At 37.3% G+C, this 17,668-nt stretch overlaps 1 protein-coding gene across 1 annotated transcript in view; it reads left to right on the plus strand.

Annotated features, from left to right (window-relative positions):
• The window catches only part of LOC103524928 (gamma-aminobutyric acid type B receptor subunit 2-like), a 35,323-nt gene extending 19,402 nt beyond the window's left edge, over positions 1–15,921 (plus strand). The window contains exons 4-8 of the mRNA XM_026820069.1: positions 10,975–11,150; positions 12,498–12,672; positions 14,962–15,195; positions 15,753–15,813; positions 15,881–15,921. Coding sequence (XP_026675870.1) covers positions 10,975–11,150; positions 12,498–12,672; positions 14,962–15,195; positions 15,753–15,813; positions 15,881–15,921 — 687 coding nt within the window. The remainder of the gene's footprint in view (positions 1–10,974; positions 11,151–12,497; positions 12,673–14,961; positions 15,196–15,752; positions 15,814–15,880) is intronic.
• Positions 15,922–17,668: the final 1,747 nt, after the last annotated feature.

A 17,668-nucleotide genomic window follows, 5' to 3' on the forward strand; every position in this document is an offset into this window, starting at 1 on the left:
CATTGTTCCATCATGTTCTTTTCTGAGCTAAAAATATAGTCTCATCAACCTACACTTGTTTGTTTGATATGTTTTAGATTTTTTTCCCCTTTAACTTTCTTTTTTATTATTTTCGGATCTCTCTCTCTCTCTCTTTCTCTTTCTCCTTTCTTGTCTCGTACCTACTTTTTTCTTTCTTTCTCAAAGAAATGTTTCTCTTTTATTACCTACCCAACCTTTCCAATGGGTTTTCTCTCTTTTCTTTAATTTACTTTTTTGTGTGTGTTTGGGGAGAAAGAAAAAAATACTGGGTGTTTCAATTCCCATTTAAACTGAAAAAAAAACAACTGGAGGTTTTTGAAGAAGAAAAAAAATCCCTCACAGTTTCCTTGCTTTTAGACTCTTTTTATTGTAGCAGCTTGAAATTACACAGAAAGATTTTTCTCTATATTTAAAATCAATCGAACAAACTAAAACACCTCTGGAGGTTTTTTCTTTCTGTCTACGTTGAACCTTTAAAGTCCTCCTAACATGCAAAGTAACGTCTAAATGCTCTACTTATACGAACTGACAAGTTTCAGTACAGGGTGATTGTGGAAGATGTTCTTGAAAAATTCACCATCATCATTGAAAAGATCATTAAACTATATACTATTAGGTATGTATTAGGTATGTCCTCAAATTTGAAAAGAAAAGCGATCATTTTTATTAATTTATTGTTTACTTTTTTTTTGTATCTTTCAAGCCTAGCCTCAAATGTTCATAACTTCATAACCAGCATCACCTCAAGATATTTTCTGTTACATTACTTTTCAGCTACCCTGTAATACTGGGTGATTGTGGAAGATGTTCTTGAAAAATTCACCATCATCATTGAAAAGATCATTAAACTATATACCTAGATGTATTAGGTATCTCCTCAAGTTTGAAAAGAAAAACGATCATTTTTACTAATTTATTGTTTACTTTTTTTTGTATTTTTCAAGCCTAGCCTCAAATGTTCATAACTTCATAACCAGCATCACCTCAAGATATTTTCTGTTACATTACTTTTCAGCTACCCTGTAGTTCCTTTTTACTTAGGTAAATAATGTACATGGAATTGAATAATATAGAAAAAGAATAACAGTGAACAACACAAAATAAAATAAGAATATACAAATGGAATATAAAATATACCTATAGGTAATTGATAAAATACACAATGGAATCTAACAATGGGGGCACCCATGTCTCCTTGCATTTTTATAAAGGTTTAGCAAAGTGGAAGAGCAAACTGATGAAAGCATGACAAATTTAAACAAGTTAAGAACAAATTCTGTTTTTGAGATTATTTTAAAGTTTAAAAACGTGGCCCGAATTTTTTCTGGGACAAAAACGGAAATTCGGGACAAAACGCCCCAAAATGAAAAACTGAACGGGACGCCGGGACGAATAATATAAAAAAAGAATAACAGTGAACAACACAAAATAAAATAAGAATACGAGTACAAATGGAATATAAAATATACCTATAGGTAATTGATAAAATACACAATGGAATCTAACAATGGGGGCACCCATGTCTCCTTGCATTACGTCATCATAAAGTCTGTATCCCATCAATATTCTTCATTTTATTAGCTCGAAATTTTCCTGGAGGGAAGCTGGAAGGCTTTTGCAAAGGTTGGGAAGGAAAGGGAGAAGAAGAGGAGGAAAAAGATGAAGAAGTTGAAGAAGAAAATCTCTTGAAAAGGAAGAGGCACAATGAGATATTCAGTCAAGAAAATATTGTGGAAAATGAAAGGGTAGAAGAGCGGTTCTTGAGTTCCTCCTCCTCCTAGTTTTGCAAAGGTTGAGAGAGGAAGAAAGAGGAGTAAGAAGAAGAAATGAGAAAGAATACCTCTTCAGCTTATTCCATTCTCGAAGCAAAATGAAGAGTTGGGATCTGGGGATTGTAAGGTCAATTTCATTGAACTTTGCAGTGTCACGTCAGTGCAACAGACATCTCCACTATTTTTTTTAATCATTGCTCATTGCATAATATTTTGCAAAGGTTGAGAGAGGAAGAAAGAGGAGTAAGAAGAAGGAGAAATGAGAAAGAAGACCTCTTCAGCTTATTCCACCCTCGAAGCAAAATAAAGAGTTGGGATCTGGGGAATCTGGGGATTGTCAGTAAGGTCAATTTCATTGAACTTTGCAGTGTCACGTCAGTGCAACAGACATCTCCACTATTTTTTTTAATCATTGCTCATTGCATAATTAATGCAAATTCACGGCGTTCATACAAAATTTATTTCAAATGGTTTTCACCCATTATCCAATCAACCGTTTCGTCTGGTCTGCATAATAAGGGAAGGTCTTACCAACTGAATTAGTAAAACGGTGTTTAAACAACCTTGGGGACTGATAATCGAATCCCATTTGCGCCAGGAAAATTTAGTAGTGACATTTTGACACGAACATTTGAAAAAAGACGAATTTAAGGTTGACAAATCCTCAATCTTTTCAGATTCCATTTTAAAGAGTTTTGATAATTTCGGGTTACGTGTTTCTTTACCTCCCCCACTTTCGTCTCTTTCCAGATTCACTGCATTCTTCAAGCATTTCCTTTGTGTGTTTTCGTTTGATTAAATTTATATATTTTGGAGAATTGTATAAATTTAATATGAACCTGATTCGTATTGTTTGCTTATCAGATTATCACGATTGGCACCGCAGTTACTGGAAATTGAATTGGAATGATGTAAAAAAAAAAATAAAAAAAAAAACTTTCTCCCTCAATCAAGTATACAGAGTGTTCGTTTGTTATGTTTTTCTTCTTTTTACGAACAATATTTTTTTTTTTTATCTGAACACACGGCATCGGTAGAGCGTTTTCTTCCTCTTTTTCCCAATAGTTTTAACTTGAGTGTTTTTCTAATTTTATCTGAACACACGGCATCGGTAGAGCGTTTTCTTCCTCTTTTTCCCAATAGTTTTAACTTGAGTGTTTTTCTAATTTTCCTTCTAATTTGTCTATTGTTTGGATTATTATTGGAGTGTTGTTTAGATCTGGAGTGTTTAAGCTGTTTATGTTTAGTAATGACGACCTTGACGCATGATGGATCTTGACGTCGCGTCTCGTTGATAGAATAAGAAATGGTCGGTATTTAGAATCGATTGACAAACATAGACATCAACGTCGAATCGTCGATAGAGAAAAAAGAACTTTTCAAAAATAGGAACTATCTCCCTAGATTCTCTGGTCCACCCTGTAACTTTTACTTTCCCGCTAGTGATATTGATATCTTATTTCCCACACAGTCATTCATTTCCTTTTATCCCACACACTATATCCCGTTTCCTCCCTATTTCTTCTCCCCCTCCCTCCTCCCCTTCTCCTTTTCCTCTCCCTTCTCCTTTTCCTCTTCCTTCTCCATCCCCTCTTCCAATTTCTCTTTCTTTATTCCTCATTCTCATGTTTCTGTATAATGTTTTTATCCTTTACTAACCTACTTCTACCCTCCTCGTTATTTTACACTCTCTCCTATTCTTTCCCCCCCCCCCCCCCCCCCTCTTTCTCTTCTCTCACTCTTCTTTCTTTCATTCTCTTTCATATATCAGATTTGTCATTCCCGTTTACTCGTTATGCCTCTACATCCCTCCCTCCCTCCTCTCTCCGTTCTCTCTTCCTCCTCTTCCATATCCTGAATACCTAGCTCACAGAGGAACGTGGAAAATGACATGGGAAAGAGATGTGAGGGAAAATGCTAAAGGATATTTTGTTTCTCTTCCCCCTCCATTCGCCATCTGTATTTTCCTAACGAGAATATCCTGTATATTTTCCATCTTTTTCGTCTTTTTCTCCTCCTCCTCCTCCTCTTCCTTCTTCTTCTAATCATCCTCCTTCATTTCCTTCGTCATATAGTTTACTTCTGCCTCATTCTTCTTCATTTTACTTCATTCTCCTTTTCATAGAACCGATTTTATTACCACTTTCTTCTTCTTATTCGTAGTTTCCTTCTTTTCTTTTCTTCTCGTTACTTCTTCTTCCTTGTCTTTTTTTCCTCCTTCTTCTTCGTCTTCCTCCTCCTCTTCCTTCTTCTTCTAATCATCCTCCTTCATTTCCTTCTTCGTCATATAGTTTACTTCTGCCTCATTCTTCTTCTTCATTTCACTTCCACTTCTTTTACTTCATTCTCCTTTTCAGAGAACCTGAGCTCGCCACACCTCAAGCTCGTTTCCTTCTTTCTTTCATTCTCTTTCATATATCAGATTTGTCATTCCCTTACTCCTTATGCCTCTTCATCCCTCCCTCCCTCCTCCCACCGTTCTCCCTTCCTCCTCTTCCATATCCTAAATACCTAGCTCACAGAGGAACGTGGAAAATGACACGGGAAAGAGATGCGAGGGAAAATGCTAAAGGATATTTTGTTTCTCTTCCCCCTCCATTCGCCATCTGTATTTTCCTAACGAGAATATCCTGTATATTTTCCTGTATACCTAGTTTGCACAGGAAGAGAGGAAAAAGAGGAGACGGAGATAAAAATATTGTGTTAGAGAACGGGAAGGAAAGAAAGGGAAAAGGGAGAGGTAAAAATACGGGGGAAGGGAAGAGGAAGGAAGAGAGAACATACTGAGGACATACTGAAGGATCTTTTGTTTCTCTTTCTCCCTCCTTCTCTGTCCGTATCTTCCTAACGAGAATGACAAGGATGGAATGACAGGCATGTTTGTTTTGTATTCAATGCGTCTTCCTTCCCTCACCCCCTCCCCTCCCTGGCCCTAATCACACGGACAATATCTCCTTCCCACTCCTATTCTTTCTCCTCTTATTTCTACTCCTCTTCCTCCCTTTCTTGCTTTTCCTCTTTCTCTTCTTCTTCCTCCTCTTCCTTCTCCTCTTCTTCCTCCTTCTTCCTCTCTCCCCTTCTTCCTCTCTCCCCTTCTTCCTCCCCTCTCTCCTATTTCTCCTCCTCTTCTTCATTTTATTCTAATAGGGAAGGAGAAGAGGAGGGAGAAAACAAATCATTCTTACCGTTATTCCCTGTTTTAGTTAGGGATATATTCGGAGCCCTAAAATTAGGCAAATTACCTACCTTCAACATACAAAGTCCCCCAACACACACTATGTCTCTCTCTTTTCTCTCTCTCTCTCTCTCTCTCTCTCTCATACACATACACACTCTTTGTCTAACATTGCGAATTCCTCGCCAGAGAATGGGATGTTTTGCCAGGAAATTTAGTATTGAAAATACGTATCTTGTTTGAGGAATTCCTGTTGTTAAAGTAATTAAAGCAATATTGGTTCGCGGTTTGGCTCTTGAAATTTTCGCCTCCCTTTAACCTTTCCGCTCAATTTTCAAACAAACTTCGATCCTGGCAGAATTGAAATCCTTCTACCATTATTGAATTCAAGTTCCGTCCAATCAAGGAATCAAGTAAAAGACGAGTATTTATGGAAATTTCCTCCAAGATGTTCTTAACTAGGGTTTACACAAGACATGTTTTGAGGTAATCGAGAACCCGTACTATATGCAGATGAGAAACGGTGCCGTATTACGAGGTCTTTAATTCGAATCACATTCTTTCCGGTTGACCCGAATAAAGAATAGGTTCTTGGGTTCAATTCTAGCGGAGGCATGGAAATTTATCCTTAACATTGGTTGACCATTTGACCACAATAATAGTAGTGGTCAACTGCTGGGATAAAGGGACTCTAGTTGTATTTGAGCTGTTTAAAAATAAGCACTAAATAGGTAACAAGACAATGCCTATATTACGAGCTTTAATGGCTGCGGAGACTCCAGAATTCAAGTTGAACAGTCCTGTTGGGTAAAAAAAGTAGATAATAAAGGTATAATTTGGGAGGGAAGGAGGGAGAGAGAGTTTTTAGCCCGTCCTTCCTTTATTATTACGATAGTAATAAAAAAGGTATAGTGGACGGGCTATATTGTGTTCGCTTCGGTGTCTGTTAGTCTGTGTGTCTGTCCCCATAGAAGGACTTATCCAAACCTAGTCGACCTATATATCGAATTAAAGGTCTTTTTACCAGGAACACGAAAGTGGTGGTGCAAATTTGGTTCAGAGAACCATAAAGCCAAAAAACTGGGTTTTGGGGGATTTTTTTCACATTTGCTCACACAAAGGAGCTCTGATCTTGAAATTCGTCGCGACGACCTATGAACTCAAAGCGAGAAAGTTTTAGATAACACTTCAGTCGTTATTTTAGGACCGGTTTTAGCGTCACCTGTGTTAAGCTATGCCGAGCAAGGCCAATAAATGGATGGGTGACTTAAGCATTATATTGGGAATAAAGGGAGAACGGGCTCTAGTCTTGATTTTAAATTATTACATGAAAGTAAAAGCAAAAGTCGAATCAATAATAATAAACTGAATATTAAACTAATTAGATAGGTACATAGGTACTGATTTTCCACGATCGAATAAACTACGGGCTAAAAAATTCCCGGAGGGACGGGCCCAGCTTGTTATATGTTATACTAGAGGAGAGGAGGGAAAAAAATTAATCGAGGGGAAAATAAAATTGTTTTGATACAATATAATTACCTTTTCTACCTTTTCCATCTCATTTTAGGAGGGAATCCTGTATACGTATTTCCCCCTTTTTTTTCCTCCTCCACCTCTTCTGTATTTTTTTTTTTTTTTTTTTATGGATTCCCTTGTACATTTTACTTTTTCTTAGTCTTCTTTACAATTTTTTTCCTGAGGAAGAACACACCTAAATAAAAAAATCCTTTCTTTTCCTACTTTCTTTACAACTTTCCCTGGTTTCTCCTTTTTTATCAATTTTGCCGAGTTTTCTCTCTTCTTCACCATTCTTTCTGTTTTTCCCCTTTCTTTACCATTTCTCCGATATTTGCCCACCTAGCTATAGCTTTTTTTATGAAATTTCCTCCCTCTCCTTCAAATTATTTCTCCCGCCTTGTGAAATAATATCCGAGTTCCGTCTGTCTTGGGAGCAGCGTTCGGCCAATTTTCTCAAATAATTATTTTTTATTCCCTCAATAGCTAATAGTACTCTGATGGTATTATTTTTTGCTATCCCCTACTCAGGGAATTTTTTCAAAAAAAGAAATACCTCTGCTGTTTTCAAGTTTTACAATACCTTCGAGGCCTCTAGCTCTCCAGTCAGCACGTTGGTGTGTTCTTACACCCATATTTATGAACAAAATGCTGGCTCTTAAGTTCGTTCTAAGCATAGTCTCAAGGCATTTGATTGGTCAATTTTGACTTGCCATTTGAGTATGCAATGTGCAACACATAATTTATTTGTGGAAATAAACCTTACCTTTTCTAAAGGTACTAAAATTATTAAGGTAGGTACCTATTTCGATTTCATTATTTTTCTAAAGGGATTTTTCGTATTGCTTTTTAAATCAAAGCTTTTATTGCATCTGTATAGGCATCCGTTTGTTCCTTTTCCTGTGTAGGTTTTAAAACCATGCTTTGAAGAACAGGGGCATTGTTCCATCATGTTCTTTTCTGAGCTAAAAAATATAGTCTCATCAACCTACACTTGTTTGTTTGATATGTTTTGGATTTTTTCCCCTTTAACTTTCTTTTTTATTATTTTCGGATCTCTCTTTCTTCTTTCTCTCTCTCTTTCTCCTGTCTTTTCTCGTACCTACTTTTTTCTTTCTTTCTCAAAGAAATGTTTCTCTTTTATTACCTACCCAACCTTTCCAATGGGTTTTCTCTCTTTTCTTTAATTTACTTTTTTGTGTGTGTTTGGGGAGAAAGAAAAAAATACTGGGTGTTTCAATTCCCATTTAAACTGATAAAAAAAAGACAACTGGAGGTTTTTGAAGAAGAAAAAAAATCCATCACAGTTTCCTTGCTTTTAGGCTCTTTTTATTGTAGCAGCTTGAAATTACACAGAAAGATTTTTCTCTATATTAAAATCAATCGAACAAACTAAAACACCTCTGGAGGTTTTTTCCATACCTTCTTTCTGTCTACGTTGAACCTTTAAAGTCCTCCTAACATGCAAAGTAACGTCTAAATGCTCTACTTATACGAACTGACAAGTTTCAATCTTTGGATTTTCTCCTTTGTCAGAAAAGTTACGTCGGTTTGTCTCTTTGTGCTCTTAATTAATTTGAAATTTTAGAACAAACAAAGATGCAAACAAAACAAACCTCCCAAGCTCTTACAGGAAAACGGCCGATTTTATTATTTCCAAATGCCCCATCTTATGCTTAAGGGAAAAAAAAAATCCAAGATTAGACATTTTATTTTTAGGCTCTCAAGGCTTTACCTATTGTTCTAACCTGTCAGCATTGTTATTTATTCTGTCTTATTTTACTCTCTTGGATTTCTCCGAATGGATTAAAAACCAATTAATTTGGACACGAAAAAATTAACCCTTTGAAGAAGACAAGGTAAAGAAAAGTCTGTTAAAATTTTCAAAGTGAAGAGAAAAGTACTAGTACCTGTCGCGGGGTTGACATCAACTCATGTACCGTGTAGGCAAAGGTAAAATTTAGAATACCTATATTATACCATTTTACACAATTATTCAGGAAATCATATTGTTTAGAAATATTCGCAGTTGTTAAGCTCTGCAAATTGTTATGCAGAAATCACTGCAAATTGTTATGCAGAAATCACTGCAAATTGAAGCAACCAATGCTGGTCATAAGCACTAATCAAAATGCATGAACTGTCAACCAGGGTTAATGTAGAAAAGAAACTAATCAAATTACTTCAAATTGACGTAAGGAAAGGGAGTTGAAAACGAGAAAAACACAACAAAATCGAGCTGAATTTCCAAACAAAATGGGATTTAGAAAAAAAAAAGTAATAATGAAAACATAAAAATAAACCCAAATTGAATTTTCTAGTTATAAACTTTCCACTCGGGTTTGTTTATATTGAAAAATAAATAGGTTCCGGTTCTAAGATGCGGAGAAGACGTGATCCTCTGTATGCATTTGATGCAGGTCCGTCAATAGGTGCATAAGTTGCGGACTGACCCCCTCTTTAGGTTTAAAAAAGAGTCTAAGTTTGGGCCTGATGTCATTTATCGTCTTTTATTCCAAAATAAAATTTCAAAGAGGGTTCCCGCCCGGGGCGGATTTTATCCTGATGGGATAATGTTCGTTCTCGGAACGGCTGGCTTTCTCCTATCCTGTCTTCCTTCTCTAGCACTAATCAAAATACATGAACTGTCAATCAGGGTTAATGTAGAAAAGAAACTAATCAAATTACTTCAAATTGACGTAAGGAAAGGGAGTTGAAAACGAGAAAAACACAACAAAATCGAGCTGAATTTCCAAACAAAATGGGATTTAGAAAAAAAAAGTAATAATGAAAACATAAAAATAAACCCAAATTGAATTTTCTAGTTATAAACTTTCCAGTCGGGTTTGTTTATATTGAAAAATAAATAGGTTCCGGTTCTAAGATGCGGAGAAGACGTGATCCTCTGTATGCATTTGATGCAGGTCCGTCAATAGGTGCATAAGTTGCGGACTGACCCCCTCTTTAGGTTTAAAAAAGAGTCTAAGTTTGGGCCTGATGTCATTCATCGTCTTTTATTCCAATATAAAATTTCTAAGAGGGTTTTGACTAATAAACAACAATATTGAGTAGATGGAATTTATTTATTTACAATATAAACGGTTTCCCTTTACTACCTATCTATTACAAATCGACAACCATAATCATAAAGTAATCATCACTATTATGTCCACCACTCACGCTCAGACTTGGGTCTGTCATACCTTCTGACAGACCCAGGTCTCGAGCTTTTTCCGCCCTACACGTTTCAACTGTCTGGCAGAGCCAGGTCTTGGTTTCAACTCAGGCACAGGTCTGCCAGACAGTCTGAGTGTGAATAGCGGTCATTAGGAATAGGTCCATGACAAAGAAAAAGAAAAAGAAGCTGAACCATGACCCTTGGTAATAACATTATTAGTACTATTGTGTCCTTCACCTCCTCCCCCCCCCCCCCCATCCTCTCCCCCTCACTGCCTCCTTCTTCCTCTTCTTTCTCTCTCTTCTTCCTTTCTTTTTTCTCTCTCCCCCTAACTCCCCCCTTCTTTCTCTTCCTAGTCTCTTTCTCTGGCTTTCTCTTCGTTTTCTCTATTTCAATTTCAGGATGTTAGCTTTACTTGAGAAACGGCTAGTCTAATTAAAAAGGTTCAAGAAAAAGCAGCTATGGTGATTGAAATACGTACCTAGAAGGAAAAAAAAGAGATTTAAAAGGAAGAGTAAGAGAGAGAGAGAGAGAGAGAGAGAGAGAGAGAGAGAGAGAGAGAGGATAGACAGAGGAACCAATTTAGCTGCCTATTTTTTGGGCCAATAACTCAACATTTACCCTATTCATGCCACCCTTTACTTTACAATAAATTACCTAGTGTATAATTTATTTCGTTCACCCTGTACAATGTACATTAAATATATCTACTTATCAATTCCATTACCTACATATACATAATATGTATACCAAATCTACCCTGCAATGCTGACATTGTTAGAAAAGTTACATGGGGGAAAAAGAGAAGGGGGAGGTGAAGCTCCCCTGTCCCTCATTTTCAATCCTAGATTTTTTTCATCCCATTTTAATATAATAATAGTTCCACATTCATTCGAAACGGTTTTTCTATTTCTGTAACCTACAGAATTATTTCATTCCAGTAACTCAACATTTACCCTATCCATGCCACCCTTTACTTTACAATAAATTACCTAGTGTATAATTTATTTCGTTCACCCTGTACAATGTACATTAAATATATCTACTTATACATAAAGAACAATGTAACAGTCCTTATTACATGTCAGTCAAATACATTCTAAATCTACCTCTAGCGTCTGTCACAATACTTCATTTTTATTACGTTAACATAATAATATACGGTATGTACTTTATCAGAATTCTTATGTACAGGGTGAGTGGTAGGGTTCTCCTGGAGGAGCTCTTCCACCCAACCACTAAATTTTTTGTGTTCCCTATGAACAGTTCAATAATCTTCTAGTAACTTCCTCCATCCCTTTTGATTTCAGGCGCACAATAAGTTGCTCGCAGAAATGCTCGACTCAGGGATCGACGTTATGGTCAGCCATAGTTTCTCCGACGAGATTTCGACAGCCCTAGCCAAACTGAAGGAGACGGACGTCCGAATCATTCTCGGGAACTTCAACGAGTTCTGGGCGAAGATGATTTTCTGCGAAGCTTATAGGTGAGTAGCAACTTAAACTGAACTGTGCGAGTAGTTTTTTTTTACGAGACTCGAGAAAGAAGGATAGGATAGTGGAAAGACCGCTGTTTCGAGAACATACCTTGTCTGTTTGAGATAAAATTCGGCCCGGGTGGGAATCGAACAAGGCAGCTAACTTGGCTTTTCCATCAAACTTATTTGTTTCGTTGAACTCTTGAATATATGATCCTTCAAGGTCTAAGTAATAAATATTTTTTAGAAAGGGATTTTTAAACTTAATAATTCAGCTTGGATCTCCATAATATATCTACAATCTACCTACATAGATACGTACAAATCTTACAATACCTTCTTACCTAAGTTGAAGATAGCTAGGTTGAACCTTAGTTGAAATTGAATAAAATTTAATAAAATATTCTCTTTTCTACCTCGACACTGTGCGCCGAGCGACAGTACTCTGTTTCATCTTCCATAATTAAATAGAAAGTTATGATGAAGTCGTAATTATAAATTAAGAGAATGGAAACATCTCTACGGGAGAAACAAATATTATTAACATTATCACCCTGAAGCAAATATTATTATTATCTTGAAGCAAATATCATTATTATCCTATTATGTTTCTTGACAAGGTTATGACTTTGCAAAGGTCTCTCATACTCCTCATTATCACCCTGAAGCAAATAGTATTATTATTATCTTGAAGCAAATATCATTATTATCCTATTATGTTTCTTGACAAGGTTATGACTTTGCAAAGGTCTCTCATACTCCTAAGCCATTTTCTATACTGCTGAGCTGTAACCCGTCTTTTATCCATTATTTGTCGTTCTCTCAGATATTTTGTAAGATAAATGACTCAGATTAAGATTGAGACGGGTTATCCTTGTGGAATCCCATTTTAAATCCGGTAGATAGGAAAGTAGTGTTTTACATACACGATGTTTTCGATAGCTAAGTTGTCAGCAACTGCAATGCTGCTTTCGTCGATGGCATTAATTTTAAAGAACTTTGGTGATTTTGAAACCGATACGTACCGTCGCGTCGCCACGGGTTCATACCGTACCTACACACACGGTTACTATCGATTTGGTAATGGAAGACTGTTGAACGAAAAATTAATTGAAAATTAAAGAGTCAATCGATTGCTTACCCCAAGTCCAGCCACTCACTATCAAGTAGACCTGACAGGTGGACCTAATCATGTGTAGTGTGTACCTGTCAGGTATACCTGATGCGCGCACACTATCAGGTATACCTGACAAGTACGGATGAAAAGGTCCGTCTGTCAGGTCTACCTGATGCCTGATAGTGAGTGGGTGGCCCACGACAGTCAAACTAACGCCTTTTTCCCCCTATGCATTTCAGGATAGGGATGATCGGTCGCAAGTACCAGTGGCTAATCATCGGCATGTACAGTGAGTCCTGGTGGAATGGCTCCCTCCCCTGTCCGATAGAGGAACTTGTAACTGCCTTAGACGGATGCATTCTCACCGATTTGCTTCCGTTGTCTACAAGTGGGGAGATAACCGTCTCGGGAATCGTAAGTACCGTTCTTTTATCAAGCGTGCCGGGAGGCACGCGAACGTCATTCAAGAGTTAGAATCGCCGCGCCGCCCGGCTATATTAACACGAAATAGACTTTGCGTTAAACTTGGACTGAAGTTAATTATTCTTTAACTTGAACTGAAGTTAATTATTATTCATCAATACTTTGGTCAATATTCTAAACAATAATGTAAAAATATTGGTAGTGTGGGGCGCGACTCTTCCACGCAACAAGAAACAAAGTAAACTTTACCTAATAGGAACAATATACGAGTATTTAGTGTCAATAATAGTGATTGTGTACGGGTGACATCGACATAAGAAAGAAGAAAAAAAAATCAAGTTTTTACGCCACTGAATTAAGCAGCAATGAGGTATGTCAAAAAAGCAGGCTCTGCGAGTACATTTTTTTCTACAATCGGATTATTTGATCGGAAAATAATGTTCTCTATCGGATTACAGTCTCACGTAACAAGCACAAAGTGTAGCTTAATTGCCTCTTAGGGAGAAGCTTATGTCTCGTACGGTGACTCTTATTTCTTGTGATGGGATTTATGTTGTCTGCGTGATTTTGATTATAGGTATTTACAGAAGGGAACAAGCGAGGGGAGTTTTTTTTTTTTTTTTAGATAATTCCAAAGTGTTTGATCCCTCCCCCCATTTTTACCTTGAATTTAGATATAGGGCGAGATCACGCTATGCGCGAAATATAGAAAAATGGCCCCTGAAAGCCCCCAGTACTGCTCTCTCGTTTTCCTGACACCGCTTTTGATGGATGGCCATCCGAGACTTGGGGTAACTTTGTGTCCATAATTACTAGAGTGGAAAAATATCACGGACAGAATTCTGTGAAGTTTGCATCAACTCTGGTGGTGAGATTATTATGATGCATGATTCATGAAGGGTTGAGTGACACACGGAGCGTAAAAAGTAGCCTTGCAAAATGCAGATGCTCCTTGAGTTCCATTTCTGCGAAGAAAACTGGGAAATTACTTTAACCCTTTCAGACACGACTTTTTGTTTGTAGACCGAAAAATATGAAATTTGGAACACTTATTAAACTCGATTTTAGATTTTTTTTTAAATTTTGTTCCAACTTGCTAGTTCTTACCGTTCCTGAGTTTTGGATCGTCCCTTATATGGGACGCTGTGAATCAAAGGTATTTCTGCGAAGAAAACTGGGAAATTACTTTAACCCTTTCAGACACGACTTTTTGTTCGTAGACCGAAAAATATGAAATTTGGAACACTTATTAAACTCGATTTTGTATTTTTTTTTTTAAATTTTGTTCCAACTTGCTAGTTCTTACCGTTCCTGAGTTTTGGATCGTCCCTTATATGGGACGCTGTGAATCAAAGGGTTAACACATTCGTGTTAAGTAACTGCTTAGGCAGAATGAAAACTTCTGAGATAATATACATACACTGCTGCTATAACAATGTGTTAAACACTGAAAAATATGTAATTGAACGAGCATTATTCTCGAAATATGTAGAACTCCTAAGAGTCCTGAGGATTCTCAGATCTGTAGAGAACACCCAGAAAAGTGGCCCCATAAGATCATGTTAAGTAACTGCTTAGGCAGAATGAAAACTTCCGAGATAATATACCTACACTGCTGCTATAACAATGTGTTAAACACTGAAAAATATGTAATTGAACGAACATTATTCTCGAAATATGTAGAACTCCTAAGAGTCCTGAGGATTCTCAGATCTGTAGAGAACACCCAGAAAAGTGGCCCCATAAGATCCACAAAGATAGAAGGGCTCGTTATGGTAAGCTCTTTTGGAGCCCCATTTTTACTTTCTATTCTGAGTGAATTCCAGAGCTCTCTACACTATCAACTATCGATATACTAAACCTGTATTATTTTCACATTTTCAAGTTAAGTTCGTGTGTTAACAATCCTATCTACTCTCTACTTAACAAATTCTCCTCTGTTATTCTTAAATAAAACTTCCCATATTTCATTTCTAATATTCCAGACTGCCGATGAATACGAGGTGGAGTACACTTCCCGGCGAGGCTCGGAGTATTCCCGTTTCCATGGTTACGGCTACGATGGTATTTGGACCGCCGCTCTCGCCATCCAGCATGCGGCCCAGCGACTATCTACTATCGATATACTATCTACTATCGATATACTAAACCTGTATTATTTTCACATTTTCAAGTTAATTTCGTGTGTTAACAATCCTATCTACTCTCTACTCGTACATAACAAATTCTTCTCTGTTATTCCTAAAAAAAACTTCCCATATTTCATTTCCAATATTCCAGACTGCCGATGAATACGAGGTGGAGTACACTTCTCGGCGAGGCTCGGAGTATTCCCGTTTCCATGGTTACGGCTACGATGGTATTTGGACCGCCGCTCTCGCCATCCAGCATGCGGCCCAGCGGATTCATCATCATAGGAGCAACGAAACCATTATGGACTTCCAATATACGGATCCGCTCTGGGAGAAACTGTTCGTGGACGCCCTGCGGAACACCAGCTTTGAGGGCGTCACGGTAAGTTGATGTTATTTCTGGTAGGGATTCTAACAAAGCAATAAAGGCCTTCCAATGCTCTGTCGACAGATCGTTATGAGTGTACGTATGCGATATTTGCGCAAATTTTAAGTCCAAGCGAGTGATATTTGAGCACATATCGCGTACACAAGTCGTAGGGTATTTACCGGACTTTGTTCCTGCCTATTAGTCGTTCCTGCCTATTAGTCATTTAAATGACACACTTTGTATGAATGCCGTGAAAATATTTGAGTATGCAATGTGCAACAGACAAATGATCAGTGGAGATGTCTGATTTACATTACTTATATCAATATTTTAAATAAGTTGTAAGCAACATCCGTGGCTTAGTGGATGTCACATTAGGTTTGAACACCGAAGTTCCCGGGTTCGCTTCCCGGCGGGGTTGAAGTTTTTTCGCCTCGGTGCTTTTAATACGGAGTGCACTCAAAAGAATTGTAGACATAACAAAGATTAAGGCTCCTAGTAATGCTGTGATTTGCACAAACTCACAAAGTTAACTTTTCTGATTCTGACTGTATGTTTTTCGGTTCCAGGGTCCTGTCAGGTTCTATGACAACGAGAGGAAAGCCAGCATTCTCCTCAAACAGTTCCAAAGTAAGTAGAGACAGCCCTATATTTTCTTGATTACCCTACCCAATTAGTCCTCATTATTACTTCTAAGAGAACAAGCTGACGTTTCTACATCACGAGGATCCGAGCTAATTTCGAACTCATTAGAGCTAAATCTCAAGGCAAAATAAATTGAAAATTTGCTCGTTTTCAAATATTATGTTTAATATTAGAGGGGGAGAAAAGGAAGGTAGGGATGAAAATTTTCATAATTTTTATTTATTCTACTAATGAGAAAATTGAAGCAGGTAGAGGATGGTACATGGAGCATTTTATTTTTTTCCTGGACTTTTACTTGTTTACATTTTTTTTACCTTTCCAGATAAGAAATGTATTTTTTTTTCTGCCCTCCTTTAAAGTATAAATTCTCGAGAGAAAAAGCGATTTTTTCCAACAAAATTAAAATAATGAAAAAAACATGCCCCGTTTGAGAATATTAGTCTGAAAATTGTTGTTATTTCTTTTAGTCCGTTCTTTGTGCTCGTTTAAATGAAACACAAAGGTACTTCAATACACTCTCTTAACCTCCGTAGGCTCTTGAATGTAGCTTCATAACTACTTCCGTACTATTTCGTAGCCTGTTGATGAATTATTATGGCTAACACTTTCATTAACTCTGACTTAATCCTATTGCTTATTATACATATAACACTGGCTTAGCACTTATTTTATTATTATTATTATTAATATTTTATTGGAGGTGTTTCTGGCTAACCATTACTGAAAACCTGAAAGCTCAAGGCCCACATGGCTTGTTTTATAATAACAGAGAGAGAGAGAGAGAGAGAGAGAGAGAGAGAGAGGGAGAGAGGAATATAGGAGAGAGAGAGTCTGAAAATTTCAATTTTTGTTGACTATGGGTGAAACTGGTGGGAGTGGCAGTAGAAAAAAATTGTCATTTCCTGGAAAACATTTTACAAATGTACAAACATAACCCTTACTGTTACAAGGTAACATTTTTTCCCCGTAATGTTTTCACTTTATTTCCTTCCTAATATAGTACAAGGTGTGATATGTAGAGCAAAGAGAGAGAAAAGGGGACAGAGGAGAGAGAGGAAGAAGGAAAAGGGATGAGTAGAGGTATTCATTTTTATTAATTCAATTCAACATCAACATTGACAATGGCGGAAACCGAATGGGAACTTGAAACAACATTCAAAACAGCTCCGAGGCAAGCTAAAAGTTAGTGCTGTTTTCGATGAGAGAGAGAAGGGAGCGAGAGAGAGAGAAATCAGGCATGCACCCTCAGTCCCTCAAAGACCTCAAGGTACATGGATAGGGTCTCCAACCCGAGGACTGTGTGATAAAAAGCAACAACAGTTCGAGGAAAATATTCGAGAAAAAATAAAATCAGGGCAAAGGTTATCGCCCAACCTACAGACAAACAAACAGATAAACTAAAAGTAAAACTTTGTTCTTCGTAAAAAAAGCCTTATAGACTTTGTTGTTATTTCTTTAAGTCCGTTCTTTGTGCTCGTTTAAATGAAGCACAAAGGTACTTCAATAGACTCTCGTAACCTCCATAGGCTCCTGAATGTAGCTTCATAACTAGGTACTTCCGTACTATTTCGTAGCCTGTTGATGAATTATTATGGCCTAACACTTTCATTAACGCTGACTTAATCCTATTGCTTATTATATAACACTGGCTTAGCACTTATTTTATTATTATTTTACTGGACGTGTTTCTGGCTAACCATTATCCGCCGCCATTACTGAAAACCTGAAAGCTCAAGGCCCACATGGCTTGTGTTATAATAACAGAGAGAGAGAGAGAGAGAGAGAGAGAGAGAGAGAGAGAGAGAGAGAGAGAGAGAGAGAGAGAGGGGAGAGATATAGA

Source organism: Diaphorina citri, unplaced genomic scaffold (assembly GCF_000475195.1).
Source record: "Diaphorina citri unplaced genomic scaffold, Diaci psyllid genome assembly version 1.1 scaffold7, whole genome shotgun sequence".
Taxonomy (NCBI): domain Eukaryota; kingdom Metazoa; phylum Arthropoda; class Insecta; order Hemiptera; family Psyllidae; genus Diaphorina; species Diaphorina citri.